This window comes from Leptosomus discolor, chromosome Z (genome assembly GCF_034619465.1).
Source record: "Leptosomus discolor isolate bLepDis1 chromosome Z, bLepDis1.hap2, whole genome shotgun sequence".
In the NCBI taxonomy this organism is placed as follows: Eukaryota; Metazoa; Chordata; class Aves; order Leptosomiformes; family Leptosomidae; genus Leptosomus; species Leptosomus discolor.
Window position 1 is genome coordinate 78,182,365 of NC_141419.1, and position 18,333 is coordinate 78,200,697.

General features: G+C 40.4%; 1 protein-coding gene across 2 annotated transcripts in view; it reads left to right on the plus strand.

Annotated features, from left to right (window-relative positions):
- Nucleotides 1–2,774: 2,774 nt before the first annotated feature.
- TTC33 (tetratricopeptide repeat domain 33) overlaps nucleotides 2,775–18,333 on the plus strand; it is a 46,672-nt gene continuing 31,113 nt past the window's right edge. The window contains exons 1-2 of one of the 2 annotated variants that reach the window (XM_086479500.1): nucleotides 2,775–2,800; nucleotides 3,527–3,755. In XM_086479500.1, the coding sequence (XP_086335626.1) occupies nucleotides 3,535–3,755 (221 nt within the window). In that variant the 5' untranslated portion in view covers nucleotides 2,775–2,800; nucleotides 3,527–3,534. Of the gene's footprint in view, nucleotides 2,801–3,233; nucleotides 3,246–3,526; nucleotides 3,756–18,333 lie in introns of those variants that run through there. The other variant, XM_086479501.1, reaches the window with a different exon arrangement.

The following is an 18,333-nucleotide window of genomic DNA, read 5'->3' on the forward strand; positions in this document are numbered from 1 at the left end:
AATAATAATTAACTAATATTAATAATCAGCTTTTCAGTTGAACATTGAAAACTGATCATGACAACTTGAGTGCTAATATTCAGAAGTTTTCAACAGTAGATTGTGATTACCAATAACATAAATCCTTCTGCATTTTTGTTTTCTGCCATATTCAGGGAGAAAATTGAATGTTATCTGTTAACTTGTGCAAAAACATTTAGTCCCTTGTAAATTGGATATAATTAGCCACAGTTCCATTTTCATCTAGCACTAATAGACATAAACAGTAAACTATAGTCATAATGTTTAGTTTTGCATTCGAGAGTTAATGTTATCTTCCAAATAAACTTCATGACCTACTTGGTTTCAAAGGTTGCTCTCCTAGGGAGAGAACAGTGAAACCTGGTCTCTTAAAACGGTTGGGGATTCTTGCCAATGACAGATTTCACCCACAGAAAACTGCTAGCTACAGATATAAGAACAGTTTAATCCAGGCCAGCTGGCTTCAGTCCAGAAACTCATCTGTTATGAACATGCACAGAATCTGAAGAAACATGAAGCTGCTTTAAGCCTTGGAACTGCTGTAACTGTGTTCTGAACTGGGCAGCTGTGTGGTCTGTCTAGTATGTAGGTACAAGTTACAACTTCACTTCTTTGCTCAAGTGTCACACACGGTCCCTGTAATGCAAGGCTGTGTTACTGTATCTCAAAGTGGAGGACTTCCCTTAGGTAAAGCCTTGGGTTTAAACTCCTGAGACTGAGATGTCCACATGAGGGACCTGCTGCAATTCCTACTTTTATGTCCTGTTTTTAGTCTTGTAAGAATTGGTTCTGATGTACTGAATAAGTCAGTGTCTTGATTTTTGTTACCCCTTTATTTTGGAATTGTTAAATATTGCACTTGTACAAATATAACAAACGCACAGGTTTTTTAATTGTAGTAATTCCTCATCTGGAGTTGGTTTGGGATCACTCTTGCATCTGTTAAACTAAATACTTATAAATGATACCTGCTTCTTGTGTTGCTGACCACAAATGCAGCGTGTCAAGGTGCAGAGAGCTCTTAGTTTTTATATACTTTTTTTGGCCCTCTTGTGCATTAAGACAATAATGGTTTTTCCTTTGTCTTGGTATCTGGAGGTTAAAGTAAGCTTCTGGCAGAAGTGTATTGTATGCGTAGTTTTAAATAAGGTAAATTTTATTGGTATGATAAATCACTTTTGGTGGCCAAAAGTTTTCTGATTGAGATTTTTATAGGGGGTGGGGAAGGGAGAAAAGGGGACTGACCACCTAGTTGAACCCAGGGTAGTTGTCTGCTGTGTGACTTTCTTATGCCTTGTAGATTTTGCTGTTGAAAGCGCTTTCTTTGCGTGTTCCTACCAATCTTGCAGACCTTTTTTTTTTTTTTTTAGTGTTGCGCTAGTATCTGCCAATAGGCTGTAAAACAAAACTTCACTAAGGCGGCTGCCAGGGTTGTAAGGAGGCAGCTTATGCAAATGCACAAATTGGTCAAGTATGTTACTCTGTATTCCCAAGCTTACTCCTGTTGGAGTGCATTGAGTTATCTTGCCTTTGTATTGTAAGTTTTTCAAAAACATGGATGAAACTGATTGTCCATGTGCAATATAACTCACTGGTAATGGATAAAAATTCATCTTGGTGGTGCAATATTAAAAAAAAAAAAAGAAAACCACAACAACTTTCATGTTTGTCTTGATATGAGTATGTAATACAAACTTGGAAATAAGCTTTATTGTACCAGTTGATGACCATTGTTAGGATATGAAGTCCTGATCTTTTAACGAAGATGTGCCTACTTCCTATGTTTTCTTTTCGCAAAGCTGAATGGCAAAAATGCTTGTTTATAACTATGTAACTTTTTCAACTTTCAAAACTTAAACGAAGTAAACATGAAATACTGAACCACCTTGGTTCAAACCGTGTCCATGCTCTTTTCTAGCGTTCGTTCTGTTACACGTGTTCAAAACCAGCGGCGGTTACAAGCTCAGAATAAGCGGCAGGATGACCACGAGCTGCCGCAGCGCTCCCAGCCGGGCAGGCCGCCGCCGGCTGTGCCAGTCTGGCCCCTCACTGACCCTTTCCCCCTCTTGCTGCACAAGGGCAGTGGGAGGGACGGAGCGCTGCCGTCCCCTCTGCCCTGCCCGTGGGGGCTCGCCTTCCCTCGCGTCTTCCCCTCTGCTCTTCTCACGCACCGCGGATGGTTCTTTTGTCCGTATCTGCCCCTGTAGCCTGTCGTATTTTTCTGTCTTTTAGGGAAAAAGCCCTCCTTTTCAGCCTTGGTCCTTTTTCCTTGCAGTGTTTCTCGCTCGGTACCGCCGAGCTCCCGCCTTCCCTCCCCTGCCCCGCTGCGCGGCCCGGGCATCGCCAGCCGGTGGTACCGCACCGTCACCCCTGCGCGCTCCGCTCGCCGTACTGCCGAGCTGCGTCATGCCCTCAGGGGTGACGTTACTAAAACCCTCAAAGCCGCACCTCCCGCTGTGCAGCAGGGAGCGGGGCAGCCGGGCTCGCCCCCAGGGCGCTCCTTTACCGCTCCCCCGCCGTGTCCGGAAGCCTTCCTGTCGGCTCACGAAAGCGGGATTTCACCGGCACTTACTGTCCCGCTCCGTCCCGCCCCACCCCGACGCTTATGGGCGGTGCCTTCCCCCGGGGAACTACAGCTCCCGGCGGCCTCTGGTGCCGCCGCCGCGGCCCTTCCTGCCCTGCCCGCGGCTACCGCCCCGCCCTTCCGCTTCCCTCCTGCCGGGGTCAAGGGTCGCGCGGGCCCCCAGCCGGAAGAGACGTGACCGGAGAAGACCGGCAGGTAACGGGCTGCTGCCGCAGGTCCCCGGCCGGGGCCCGAACCGCGGGGGAATGCGGGGCGCTGTCAGGGCCTCCTCCGCGGTGGGGCCGGGCCGGGCCGGGCGGAGCCGGCCGCTGTCTCCCTCAGCTCCGCTGGCTGCTCGACTCCTGTCGTCCCCGCGTCGGTTGTGCTGGGCCTCGGTGACGGCGGGCCCGTGCCCCGCCGGAGACGCCCGTCCCGGGCGTGTCTTGCTGGCGGAAGAGCGGCCGTGCCGGGAAGCTTCCCCGCAGGCGGCCGGGCCGAGGGTGTGTAGGGCTGCGTGGCGGGAGGTCTGCGTGGCCGGTGCGGCTCGTACCGTTCCGGGGTAACGGCCGTGCCTGTGATGCGTCGGTCACCTGGACAGAGTCGTTTCCTTTCTGCTTTTGCCTCGTTTCTGGTGTTGGCTTCAGCGTTTTAAGGCTTCCTGGTGCGTTAGAGCGGTGGGTTTTTTGGTTTTTTTTTTTGTTTGTTTTGTTTGGTTTTTTTTTTTCCCTTGTTTTCCTGCTAGCAAATATTTTCCAGCTGGGCTCAAAAGTGTAGTTGCCTGACTAACGTCTCTGGTGAAGCCGGTGGGCAGAATTTGGGTGAATGGGTGGGTGGCAGTCTGTTACATATTATTGTTTTAGAATTGAGATGAGCAAAGTGTATTTTTTCTTCTGTCTACTTAAAAGCTAAGTGTATAACTACTGAAAATACATTTTTCTCTAGTTCTCCAAATGGCTTCTTTTGGGTGGAAGAGAAAGATTGGGGAGAAAGTTTCAAAAGCTACTTCTCAGCAATTTGAAGCAGAAGCTGCAGATGACAAGGATCTGGCTGATGATGATGATGCTAACTGGGTGCATGCAACCAAGAGAAGAAAGGAAATTCTCTTGGAAGACTGTGTAAAGAAAAGTAAGGAGCTGAAGGATGAAGGTGCAAATTTGGCTGAAAATAGGAGGTACTAATGTTATCTTGCTGTTTTGCATTGACTATAAGTGTTGAATGACATTTTAATCCTTTCGCTAAACACTAGGTAATTTGCTAGCAGCTGCATTTGCAATTTTCATATTTGAAAAAGTGATCATTTTTTTCATTCTATCTTCACTGTCTGGTACTAAATAAATTGTTTCCTTTGGTGGTGTTGGCAGCTGTGAAATGAAGTCTGTATTCCATCTCACTTTTTCTGTGTTCACATAATAAAAAATGGTAGAAGGAGGAGGAGAAGAAACTGGATCTGAAAGGGTACGTAAGATACAGTGAGAAAAGCCGCACTGTGCGTAATGCTTTAGCTGTTCTGATAGCTTTCTTCTCTCTTGTAAATGTGTGTTTTCTCTTAAGAGTAAGCTTATTTGCATGTTTGCAGTGCCTAGGCGAATACTGTAAAGCATCTGATGCACTGTTAATCTCTATAATGCTTTTGCAAGGACAGGTTCAGGTAGCTGCTGTGAACGTCTTGTGATAGTAGTACTGAGTCTTGAGACTTTGGGGGTTTTGGAAGGGTGTTGCAAAGAACCGTTGTCCTATCATGCTTCAAGCTGAAAGTACCTTTAAAGTAAGGGAGGGTTAGAAGAGGGAAAGAGGTGTTAATATTTTACATAAACTACATATTAACTATGTAATTTGGCTAGATCTTCTCTGGAGGGAAAAAACCAGTTCCAAGAATAGTCCCCTTAAAATCTTCAGAATGCTTGACCTCTAAATCTGTACCCTGGCTTGACTTGTATGAGCAGCTTCACTTTATTAATTTTCCCAGATCAGAGATAACATTATCTTCCTTAACATTAAATTCCATAAGAAGTCAGTATGTGCTCCTGTGTCTTTAAACTCTTTGTGTCAAGAAATTTCACCCTAAAAAAGGGTTCCTTGGGCAATATGGAGAAGAGAACAATTTAGAAGCTTAAAGCAGGCAAGTTTATATGTGATAATAAACATACTATGTTTGTGGCTGTTCTGATTTAAAAATTAGTAAATAAATATAAAATGTCTTTGAGAAAAGGCTTATTTTCAAATGTTTAAATAGTTTCCTCTTTTTACTGTTCGCTCGGATGGTGACACTGTTGAGGGGGGCAATGATTCACTTCTGTACATCCTGAGTTCTGTAATTGCTGAATAAAATTTTGAAGCCTTTTAAAATTCACTTTTAGTTTAATTTGGTTTAATCAGTTCTAAGCCTGCTGCCATTGTATTAATCAACACCTCTAATGCAGTAGCTGCGAAAGTCAGTTAAAGTAATGTTAATAGCGAAAAACATAGAACATGCTAATTAAGAATCTATTAACATCTTTGCCTTTAAGACTAGAAATAAATCATACAGTAGTCTGCAGAAAACTAGGTCTGTTCTGTCCTTTTCAGGGTATAGAAATAATGTTTTTAAGATTAAGAAAACAGAATTATTTCTAAATATTTCATTGTACGTCTGGTAATCACTAATATTTACTGTACTTACATATGTTAACAGGTGGATTTTTATTTTTGTCTTATCTTCTGTTCTACCTTTGCCTTCCTTGTCTTTTGCTTTGGATGTTGTCTATCTTTGTGGATTTTGGTGTTGATTTTTTGATTATTTGTTTTTATGTGTTATGTGAAGTGCAATAAATATCTTGAACAGTAGCAAATAATCTGTTGTATATGTGGTTTAGAGTAGGGAGATACAGACTGCTGTATATTGGTTTTGAGCAGCAGATAATTTTTGGTGCTTTTAATGTCTTAAGTTCATGTTAGAGATTGAGTTTTCCTTTATCTGTCAGTTAGAAAACAATACAAAAGCTTAACTCGTCCATAAGTAGCAACATAAGGGTTTTTTGAGAATTTGTTGAGAACTATATCTCATCAGAAGTGCCTGTAAGAGCTACAGAGAAAGAGTGAATGACTTATAACAGATAGGAGAAACAAGTAACAAGAAATTAAAATGCAGCTTTTGAGAGACTTATAAGAGTCTTTTGTGTTAACACTCTTACATCTGAAGCATAACAGAAGTTCCAACTTGAAACTGTAGTTTCCATCAGTTACTCTAGCATACTCTGTACTGTTTGGGCAGTTATGGTAGTATGGTGCTGTCAGAGTACATAACTTTCAGGCAGATCTTTCTCTTAAAAGAGAGATTTCACGTAGATTAGGGGCTAAACTCAGTGGGAGGCTTTTATTACTTAAGCAGATGGAATAGTCAATGTACCATTACAGGGAACTTGTGGAAGCAGACTGAAAGAGGTGTTTATTCTCTCTGGTGGAAAGTGGTTACTGTAATTGTGTTACAGACTTACATGATCTATTTCTTGAATATACATTTGTATATTCATTTGTACATTTGTACAATGTAAGCAGATTCACATAAATAATTAAATACTGAATGTAGATTGTTTCCTGAAATACCAAAGCATAATAACAGTTAGGGAAAGTTTTGAGTTGAATTGTGTAGCATTTAGGTAAAAGGATGGTATCTCTTCCACTGAAGAAACTCATGAGAAAAGCAGAGACTGAGCGCTAGAGGGTAACTAAGGTGGTATCTTAGTTGGTGTTACTTGTAGGGTGGAGAGAAGGGGATCCTGAAAGAAAACAGACTTGGGAAGAAGCAAGAGGCTAAATAAAGTAAAATATGGAAAGTAGTAAATGCAACTTCACTTCTGAAAGAAAAGAGGCTCCAAGATAACGTACATGGTGAACCTAATAGGTCAAAAGGTGAATTTTGTAAGCAGATCCACTGTTACTTAGTTAGAATAGTGATTGCCACCTTTACACTTTGTCAGTCCATTAGCTTATTCTTCTGGTGAGAGAAGGCAGTGATGGCCTTGCACCCCCGCCATGGCTTTGTTAGTCTTTGTGTATGCAGTAGGTCTGTTTCTGTGGATGAGTGAGATCTGATTGACTTGTGCTTGTAAAGCGAGTCTCAGTGCTTCTTGGCAGGAAGGAATAATGAATGGGGCCCAGAATTTCTACAGCCTGCTTTCTTTACGCATTGGCAAACTCAGGAGTGGCATGGGTGAATTATTTTGAAGGTGGCAGCACTCTATGGGTTTTCAGCTTTTGCAGTAGCTGCTTGGGGGGTATTTGTACCTGCTGTAATGTGTGTGCATTGACCTGTTAAGCCAAGACTGAGACACACAGAAGAAAAATGGTGCTGAAGAAAACAGTTTCTGATCCATATTTTAGTCTTTTTGTGGGATGGGAAGAAAGATGGAGAGACTAACAGAAACAGGTGTTGACCTAGGTTGATTATCCCAGTGGATCTGTTACTGTGGAAGACGTGGTTTAGGAAATCCTGACTAGAAACTTATCAATAGGAGGTTTTGAAGATGACTTGCTGTCAGAACAGAAAGAAGAGGCACATATGTAGAACAAGTCTCCCATTTGTGTGCCCTTCTGTGTGGGAAGGAGCAATTAAACAATCATGTACAAACATACACACAGTCTTTTGGGAAACAGAGTATTGTCTGTTGGTGTAAAGAATGGAGAATATTCCAGAGGAGAAATTGGGTTTGCTTATGTGAAATTTAGAATGTTTGCGGATTATCCAGTTTGAGACACCAGTATGCATGTGCCCACATGCACTGGAATTAAAAAAACATAGCAAAGCCCAACAACCATAATCCAGGTTAGATCCAGCATAATCCAAAAGAATAGAAATTTATGTCCTCAGCCTCAGTATTTTGAACACAGCAGTTAGCAGTTACAGTGTATTTTGACTGTTAGGTAGGCAGTTGTTGGCTGCAGAGACAACTTTAAGAATGGATTTAGGTGAGATTAAACAGTGAAGTGTAATGTCCTCAAACACGTAGCATGTAGAGACCTAACAGCAAGTAGATGAAAAACTTCTGTAGACTGGTATCTACAGCGTAATTGAGTTCCATATTCATATAGATGGTTTTGCAATTCCCCTGTGCTGTTTTCAAACTATGAATATTTTTGTAGCTGGTCCAGTAGGTGGAGGTAGAGTTCTTCTCAATGTACCTTGAAGATGTGCAAAAAAATGCTCATCTAAATACTTAAATTTCTTTTGCAAATAGACACTGTTGGGTTTAAATTCTTGCTGATTTGCATTTAATTTTTCAGTTTTGCTAACTAAAAGTTAATACTGCTGTCGCTTCTGATGATATTTATTTAGTATTCCATATTGTAGTAAAAAAATCTCCATCTCTAAAGCTGATACTGGTTTGGGAAGATCATGTTTTCATCTGAAACACTGTTATATTTTGGCCGAGTTTATAGAGATTCACCTACATTAAAATAAATAGTTGTGTCACTTTGGCACTGGGTGATGTCACTTTAGCACTGGATGTGTATATTAGACTGATTAATAAGGTTTTATTCTTTCCTTTATCTTTTGCAGCAGCAAATTAAATAAGGGCATGTGAAAGTGCTATGAGCAGACCAGACAATAGGTCAATTTTCATGAAACTTTACTTTTCTGGAGGAATTAATCTTTGAGCATTACTTAATTTAATTTTCTGATCTATTAAAAAAAAAAATTGAACTTCTGTGAAGTGGTACTTGTTCCGCATTTTAGCAATTGGGAATTTTCCCCTGATGCTAATATGCCAACATCACTTCAACATATGTGGTTTGTGATTCCTTAGCTATATAACCTGTCTTTCTCACTAGACATTGTAGGGTGTCAGTGTCAGATGATGAGGCACATTGCTTTAAAACACATTTAGTGTAGTGGTAGGTTAAGTGTTATCAAAAAAATAATGTGTTTAGCAGATGGAGCAGAAGAGTAATATATATTTAAATAAAGTTGGAAGGCCTTTCTGTCGTGTTTGTATTACATTCTATTTTTCTGTTTACCTGCGTGTTTCCGGTTTAGGTTATCATAAGGACTTCATTATTAATGAGTTACGAAAGTGCTAAAGTAATAAAGTAGCTTTCAGATTGTCTTGATAATTCATTTTGATGCAAAGGGCGAAGATCGTTGTGTTGAAATTGCCTTTCAATTTTCAGTCATAAATGTAGTGTTAATAAAGAAGTTCCCCAGAAGATCCAACAGCTGCTTTGGCAGAAACATTTCAGCAGTTTAATAGGCTGAGTTACATTATGGAGTAGCCTAGGAGAAGTGGAGTATGTTAGAGAGAGAAGGGGTCCAGGAGAGCTGGTTCCATTTTTTTTTAAAGTTATCTCTTCCAAGCTCAAGAATGGTTTATCCTGATGAGAACGGAATCAAGAAAAGATAAGAGTCCTGTGTGGATGCACGGGGAGCTCCTGACAAAATCCAAACATAAAATGTAAATGTACAAGATGTGGGAGCAGGGTCATGTGACCAAGGAAGACCATAGAGACCCTGTCTGAGTATGCAGGGATGGGATTAGGAAAGCCAAAGCCCACCTGGCATTCACTGAATCTGGTGAGGGATGTGAAGGACAACAAAAGAGCTTCTACAGGTGTAATGGCAGCAAAAGGAAGACTGGGAAAAATATGGGTGCTGTGCTGAATGGAGTAAAGAATCTACTGACAAAGGATGCAGAACAGGCCAAGGTACTCAATGTCTTCTTTGCCTCGGTCTTTACTGATAAGACTTGCCTTCAGGAACCCCAGGCCCATGAGATCAGAGGGAAGATCTGTGGCAAGGAAGACTTATCCTTGGTGGAGGAGGATCAGGCTATGAAATGTTTAGACAAACCTGGCATATACAAGTTCATGGGACCTTATGGGTTACGTCCATGAGTGCTGAGGGAGCTGCTTGGTATGGTCTCAAAGGCTCTTCAACTGCATTTGAAAGGTCATGACAACTGGGGGTGGTTCCTGAGGGCTGCTAGAAAGCAAACATCCCTTCTTTCAAGGGTAAGCGGGAGGATTCAGGGACTTACAGGCCCATCAGCCTCTAATCTGTCCCTGGGAAGGTGATGAAGCAAATAATTCTGGAAACTATTTTGAAATACAGGAAGTACAAGAAGGTTATTGGGAGTAGTTGGCATCAATTAGCAAAGGGGAAAATATGCTTGGCCAACCTAATACATGGCAGGTTGACCAGAGAATGGTGTGGACTTTCCATCCTTGTTGATACTCAGAACCCAACTAGACAATAACCTGAGGAAATGGCTTTAGCTGACCCTGCTTTGAGCAGAGTGTTTAGACTAGATGATCTGCAGAGGTTCTTTCCAATCTCAGCCATTCGGTGATTATATCCCATTAAAACTACAGACACATTTAGAATACAGAAGGTAGTTCCTCAGAGTTGAATTTGACGGTATTGGTCATTGGTGTGGAACCTTTCTCTGTGGGGGAAACTTCTGTTTCTTTAATTTATTTTTCATTTTGTTTCAGTAGTCCATTTATCTTTGGTGGAATGCTTTGGGTACAGAGAGAGATGCAAAAAAATGGGCAGTCTTTGCTCCTGAGTCTTATCATCTCTGTCTGCTAACTGATGTCATTTGAAGCGAAGATGTATTTTAAAAGTCAGAAAATGAAAAGAGTTGATTCAGTATATAATCTGGGAGTCTACCAATTTAGCTTTTGTTTATGGCTCCTAGAATACAGGCTAAAATTCTGTTAGGCTGCTGATATATCATGTCAGCAATGTTGACTCTTCCATAAGAGTGATCTAAAAGCCTTACACAGTTGGATTTTGTAATTAAGTGCATGGGAAATCACTGGAAAATAATGTAATGTAATGTAATAACTTGTAATGAAACAGGAGGACATAGTAAGTATTTATTCTTACTGTTCCTTGTAGGCTGAAAATGACTGTTTGGTACCAGTCTTGGATGCAATTTGCATGCCTGGTATAACCAGCTTTTCTGTATAGTGCTTACCTCTTTCAGAGTAAATAACCAATACCAGTGTTCTCCAAATAAAGCGAAAATTTTTAATCTCAGTAATTATTCGCTTTAATTAGGTTGAGTGTTTTCTAAGGGAAGTCATGCAAAAATGCTGAGAAAATAGGTAGGCTTATCACCTTAAGTAATATTTTATAGTATGAATAGGAGCTTGATTAAAATGGTTGTGACTTCAAGTCAGAATACCTGATTGCTTTTTAATGTTTTTCAGTGTTTAGCGTTATTATCTATTGTGTGTGTAGATATATAAACTTCCTTGCTGTTAGCTTCCTTGAGAATGCCTTACACATGATATGCTCGCTAAAATGAGACTAAGGGTGTGTAAGCTGTAAATCTTGAGTGCAAGTGCAGAACACATGAGCTGAAACAGAGAAGACTGAACAAGTATGGGCTTCCTACCTCCATTTTCTGGGAAAAGCACATGTTGCAGCTTCTTTTATTAGTTAGAACACATGGTTTATTTTGCAGGCCTCCTAACCTTTCTACAGAATTAAAAGAAAAAAAAAAAGCGCAAGGAGTGTTTAACACCCTCCCATAAACTGCTGTTTGAAGTAACACATTAATTTTTATCCTTAAGTTGATTTTTATTGCTAGCTTTATTGTTTTTCCTCATTTACTGGTAGAGTTGTTGCTTCCTGGTGGTACATCTAGTTGTCTTCTCTTATTGAGGAGGAAATTCTTTGCAGAGTGTTTATTTTAAGTAGTTTTTGTTTAAATTGCAATTTAATTTAGCTATTTTCCTTTTGTTCTGGAAAAATATTATTTTTCCAACAACTGGTTATTATTTGGTAAAGCAGGAGTTCAGTTTTGAAATTGTTACTAATTTAGTGCACATTTTTCTGAGAGTGTGTGCAAGAAGAACTGTAGATTATTTAAACTTTTTAAATTACACAGTTTGAATAATTTTGAGAGTATCTTTTTGTTAGAATTATTGTTACTTGAAGATATTGATTTGTGATGTTATAGCACCCGTCTGTATTTGAATGTGTGCATATTTATTTAGTTATGTATTTGTAAATAGAAACAGAAGGAATATGCATGGAGCAATGGTAGACTGTGGAAGCATTTGTGTGTATACATATATTTGTATTTTCCTTGAGTAGAAAACGTAATTTAGTTGATGCCTATATATCATCCTATATAACTTTGGGCACTTAGTGATGTCAGTAAGGTACAGATCTATATTTTTTCAAGGTCTCGTCACAATGGAAGGAGAAAGAGATCTTGACATAATTCAGCTCACTTAAGAGCTTAAATTGGAATTCAGAGGTTTCTGTTGCTCACTCTTAACCCTATAGATACATGATAACAGGTACAGGACCGTTTTGTGGGGCTTTTGCCTTGCTGGGCAGGGTAGTTGTGGGCAGCCTGGGAGAGCGCTGGCTGGCCATGGCCATGCCAAGGACTGCTCTGTAAGACTGACAGTAACGCTGTTCAGGTGCCAGTGTCTGGTGGTGTTTCCTGGCTCCATGAACGTGCTAGTGCAGGTGCAGCTTGCGAGGCTTCAGGGTGACTGAAGTCTTTCTGCAAGTGCTTGAGGGTAGGTACCTAAACTTGGGTAGGATGAATTGGGCCTGACTGCTAATACCTGTTTGGAGATGAAGGATAATTTGTGTTACCTGTCTTTGGATTTAAGTTCAGAGGGTCTCTTCCTTCTGTGCATGAAATATAATTTACAGAAGTTTGTAAGTGAAAAGCCACTCTATTCATTGTACATGTTAACTCTTTGAAAATGTCTGTTTACTTAAAAAAACCCCTTATTTAAATATGTAGGCTATGTTACTGGAATTGAACAAGCATGAAAAAATGGTTCTTAATGTATACTGACGAAACTTTTACCTAATTTTTATGTATATATTTATATCTCTATATAGAGATGTCATCCCTGACAATTGCTTTCTTCTAGCCTTCTGATGCATGTGAAGTTACTGGAAAATAATGAATACTTGCCTCTGGTTTTTACCCTTGGATTTTCTTTTTAGTAGTCAGTAGGGCAGGAATTGATAGTTTCTGAATTTTTACATTGCTAGCTGCTTCTGTTGCTTCTGTTTAATTCCTGTCATATTTTCCAGACAGCTTTTGTTTATGACCAAGTAGAATATTTGCACCTAATCCCGGAATAACTCTGTTGTACTATGTAAGGGCCTATGAGGAACTGCATAACATAATAGGCTGTAAATAAATAAAAAATAACAATATTTATATCTTTATATTATTTTTGTTATTTATTATGACAGCATTTTACATTTAATTTTTATCACTCATTATCATAGCTGTGCTTGAAAAATTAATTAAAAAAAGTAAAAGCATAGGTTCTGGCCTATTTCTAGTCTTGTAAATTATACACAAGTAGAGTTGATTACTCTGTTTACCTTTTTTACTTTATTCTTTTGACAGTCTGTGATTGTCTTTGAATCTGATGTGTGTATGGCATGCGGCCTTTGAGAGATTTTTTTTTTCCCCAACAACACTTACAACCTTTTGCTGCATATGAGGGTCAATAAGTGTATTCAGCAGAGTGCACCCGGTGCAAGTGTTACATTAAGATGTAGTGCTCTGCTGCAAGTTTCACAGCTGGCTTGTTTGTTTTCAGAGTCGATGTCTGAAACTGTCTTCATTCCTTTTCTCTTGCTGCATATTGCTGTTATAAACTGTCTGGGGCAGGGACCACCTTCTGAAATAGCAGATGTGGTGACAGCAAAACCAGCAGTATTGCTATCCTGCAGAAACCGGTTTCTGCTAGCAGGTCTGTAGTGGCAGATAGTGGCTAGAAATTGATGTAAATACTTTAATGCAAAAGTCTATCTAGCAAGTTAAAGAACATGTTTCTGACTTGAGCCAAGAGTTTTCGCCCATAACTTCAGTTAAATGCTGCATTATTAGAATGTCTAAATGTAGAAAATTCTATTATTTATATACATAGTATATGTATATATGTATATTTGTATACCATTTAGCAAAATCTAGTACTTTACATTAATAATTTAAGAAGTTTTTACAGAGAAATATAACCCTGAGCCTTTCTCACATCCTTTGCTTGACAACCGCTTGCAAGAGTTGCTCTACTGAAGTACTGCTGTCACAGAGTCCAGAATTCCTTAATATTAATGACATCATGAATTGTGGTGTGGATACTGTAAAGTATGATTGTGTTTAATTTTTTACAGGTTAGTTTTGTGGTTTTGATTATTGTCCAAATCTACTGTTAAATACACGTAGTTGCTTTTAGTTGAATAATAAAACCTTTGTTTTTAGAATTTTTTTTTTTTTCATAATATTTCTCTTCACAGGGGAAGCTGCAGGGAAAAAATTAAAGTGGTGTCCTGATTTAATATGTTTGTCCAGTTGCTCTTAAACAAAGTCTTTGTTGCTGATGAAGATAAGATTCCCCTGCACCCGCTTTGTTTTAATTGTCTTTATGGTTCATGGAATTTGCTTTTTTGAAACAGTAATTTCAGTATTCCTTGCATGTTCCTCATTGAACGGAATGTGTACCTGTTGTCTATATCTTCTAAAATTAAAATTACTAAATTTAAGGGATTATAGTTGCCCATCAGCATTTGTTTCAGGAGTTTCTATGTGTATGTCAGCGTGTCTTCTGGCTCCCTAAATGGTGTCCTCCACATCTTATGGCATATCATAAAAATATGCTTGGCAGTAAAGGCTCAGAGTAAAAACTCCTTAGCAACACACTCAGTCAGTTGTTTGGAGGGTTAGTTCAAATAGCGGGTAGGGAAAATCGAGAGTGGTACATTCTCTTTTATGCTTTGTGGAAATACTTGATGTTACAGGACTGCTAATTGTTTAAGAGTTGACTTCACAACGTAATCTTGTACACTAACATGGTCATCAAATTAATACAAATTTAATTTATTGTGGCTCTTTCTCTACTGCTTTTTGTCCTGTTCTTTATTTACATGGGAGTTAATTATTTAGTAATTTTGAGGACAATTGTTAAATTATATCAGGGCTGAGTTAATTGAAAGCAAGGGCTGGTATACATGCTGCCTAGCCTTAGTTGTTTCCAAGTCAAATATCTAGTCAAAGGTTGCAGTTCCATCGCTGGTCAAGCAGATTTCAGTCAGGGTCAATGTGACCCAACTCTCCTGCTCTCTCATTTCCACTCCTTTTGCAATGGTCCCATTTTCTTATTTTACCGTGGGGGGAGTCAACTCGAAGTACTAATTTGTCACTGAACTGGAGAGGAAGCCTAGCTGGAAAATAGCGTCTTTCTGATTTCTCTCTCTGATCTGGTTCACAAATGCTTTTGCCAAAATACGCGGGAAAACAGGTGTTTGAGTAAGTGGCCAAAAAGCAAGTAATGTGGAAACAAGTTCTTTAATTTATGTGGCATTGTTATTTATTTGTAACCTGTGTTATTGTTACTGTATTGCACTTAAGAGTTTGAAATGGATGTCTGTGAATGTATTTTCACTTGCAGGCCAGGCATTTCTCTTTTTACACTTTTAAATGTTCATCTCCTCCAGAACGAGTGTAATTCTTCTCTCACTTTATCACTGGACCTTGAATAAATTACTCTTACTTAGCTTGTAAGGGACTGTGCTAATGTGTTATATGAGCAGTTATTTTCTCTAATTTTAGCAGTACATAACTGAAGTACACTTTTTATAGGAGGATAGGTGCAGAGAGAGTCATAACACAATGAAATAGTTTACATGTATTGCCAAGTACTTCTGGTAAACTGTGACATATGTGAAATAGGTGATAGACTTTCTAGGTTTTTCTTACTACAGTCATTTGGGTGACCAGTGCATCCATCCCAATATCAAGAGAGGAATCACAGTGTAATATCATGTTCAATTTTATAATATGGTGTTTAAATACCATTAGTCAAAGGTCTTATACAAAGGCCCATACCTTTCTACCTCTGGATGGTGCCTAGTACATTAATAGCATGTAGTGACAGAGATAATGCATCCGTCCCCTCTTTCTTACTTTCTGAAAAACAATAATAGAAATTTTGTTTTATTAAGAACTGAATTTTGCTATTTTGAAGCCAGTTCAAACTGATAATTTTTACAGGTTGCCATTCTGAGTGTGTATTGGACATGTTTTTACGCTGGTCTCTGGAGTTTTACTGACTGTAGCAACTAAATGGCAAATCTAAAAAAACATTTAAGAATGCTAGGAGGCCTGCATGGATGAACCAAGGAACTCCTGGACACACTTCAAGACAAAAAAGAGAATTTACTGAAAGTGGAAGAAAGGACAGGTAGACCGGGAAGAATACAAAGAAGTTGTCCGAGCAGCCAGGGATCAGGTAAAGAAAGCTGAAGCCCAGATAGAATTAAATATGGCCAGGGACATCAAGGGTATCAAGAAAAACTTTTATAGGTATGTCAGTGATAAAAGGAAGACTAGGTAAGCTGTGGGCCCTCTTTGGAAGGAAACAGGAGAACTGGTCACAAGGGGTATGGAGAAGTCTGAGGTTCTCAATGACTTCTTTGCCTCAGCCTTCACCAGCAGGGGCTCTAGCCACACTGTGCAAGTTGTGGAAGCTGAAGAAGGGGACTGGGAGAAGGAAGATCCGCCCACTGTAAGTGAAGATCAGGTTCATGATTACCTAAAGAACCTGAAGGTGTACAAGTCCATGGGATCTGAGGAGATCCATTCTTGGGTCCTGAGAGAACTAGCAGACCAAGTTGCTAGGCCACTTTCCATTATATTTGAGATGTCATGGCAGTCTGGTGAAGTGCCCACTGACCGGAAAAGGGGAAACATAACCCCCATTTTCAAAAAGGGAAAAAAGGAAGACCCAGGCAACTACAGGCCAGTCAGTCTCACCTCTGTGCCTGGCAAGATCATGGAGCAGATCCTCCTGCAGGCTCTGCTATGGCACATGGAAAATGTGGAGGTGATTGGTGACAACCAACATGGCTTCACCAAGGGAAAAACATGCTGATGAATCTGGAGGCCTTTTATGGTGGAGTTACAGCATCAATTGACAAGGGAAGAGCAACTGGTGTCATCTATCTGGACTTGTGCAAAGCCTTCGACACTGTCCTGCACAACATCCTGGTCTCAAATTGGAAAGACGTGGATTTGACGGATGGATCACTCGATGGATAAGAAATTGGCTGGAAGGTGGCACTCAAAGAGTTGCGATCAATGGCTCCATGTCTGAGTGGAGACCAGTGACAAGTGGTGGGACTGATGCTGTTTAACATCTTTGTCGGCAACAGGGACAGTGGGATTGAGTGCATCCTCAGCAAGTTTGCTGATGACACCAAATTGTGTGTTGAGGTCGACACGTTGGAGGGCAGGGATGCCATCTAGAGGGACCTTGACAGGCTGGAGAGGTGGGCCCAGGCCAACCTCATGAAGTTCAACAAGGCCAAGTGCAAGGTCCTGCACCTGGGTCAGGGCAAACCCAAGCATAGATACAGGCTGGGCGATGAGTTGATTGAGAGCAGCCCTGCGGAGAAGGACTTTGGAGTGCTGGTAGATGTTAAGATGAACATGAGCCAACAGTGTGTGTTGCAGCCCAAAAAGCCGACTGTATCCTAGGCTACATCAAAAGAAGCGTGGCCAGCAGGTCAAGAGAGGTGATTCTGCCCCTTTGCTCTGCCCTCGTAAGACCCCACCTGGAATAGTGCGTCCTTCTCTGAGCGCACAACACAAGAAAGACATGGAGCCGCTGGAGCGAGTGCAGAGGAGGGCTACCAAGGTGGTCAGAGAGTTGGAACAACTTTCCTACGAGGACAGGCTGAGAGAGTTGGGCTTGTTCAGCCTGGAAAAGAGAAGGCTCCGGGGAGACCTTCTAGCGGCCTTCCAGTACCTGAGGGGGGCCTACAAGAAGGCGGGGCAGGGACTTTTTACAAGGGCCTGCAGTGATCGGATGAGGGGTAATGGTTGGAGGCTGGGCAAGGGCAGGTTTACACTAGATATGAGGAAGAAGGTCTTCACCCTGAGGGTGGTGAGACACTGGAACAGGTTGCCTAAGGACGCTGGGGATGCTCCATCCCTGGAAGTGTACAAGCAAGTGATCAACCTGGTCTGGTGGGAGGTGTCCCTGCCCATGGCAGGGGGCTTGGAACTAGATCATCTTTGAGGTCCCTTCCAACCCAAACCATTCTATAATTTTGTCTTTGACCTGTCAGCTGATAATAGAAATCCAGTGTAACAGACCGTGGCTTAAGCTTTTTGTGTTCTACAAAAATAAAAAAAAAAAGATAGTTAAGATAAAATGCAGTTCATAGTAGTTGTAGATTTTTTTTTAAACTAGGTTCTTTGGATCGGAGATGTTGGTGATGAATAATGGTTTCTATTCAGCCAGCTTTACAATCCTATTTTACTGTTAAAAATGGAAGACGTCTGAAATAGCATAAACTTACTGAAAGGAGTTCTGCAGCCTAGGCTTCTCTGTGGGAAGTTGTATTTGTCTGCAAGCTTTAATACAAGCTTTCCTTTTCCTGGCAATTAGCTCTTTTGGTGGTGATAAGTTCATCCTCAGTGGATTTGGATGTTGACATAGAGGTTTTTAATTGTCTTTAATCTAATCTGCCAGTGAAACTCTTCTGTTTGTCAAAAGGTTAACTTTTCCTGGTATTGCTCACACATAACTTATTTTCATGGGCATATTATTTGAAGTATTGCTTGTTCTAAAATAGAATTGTAGTTCAGTGAAGCATTCCAACTTTCAGTCTTCAAAGAGCGTTTCTGATCTGAATTTGATTAGTATTTACTAAGACTTCAAAAAGGACTTAAATAGGGGCTTAATAAAGAAAAGGATTGCATAAAGCATTCTGG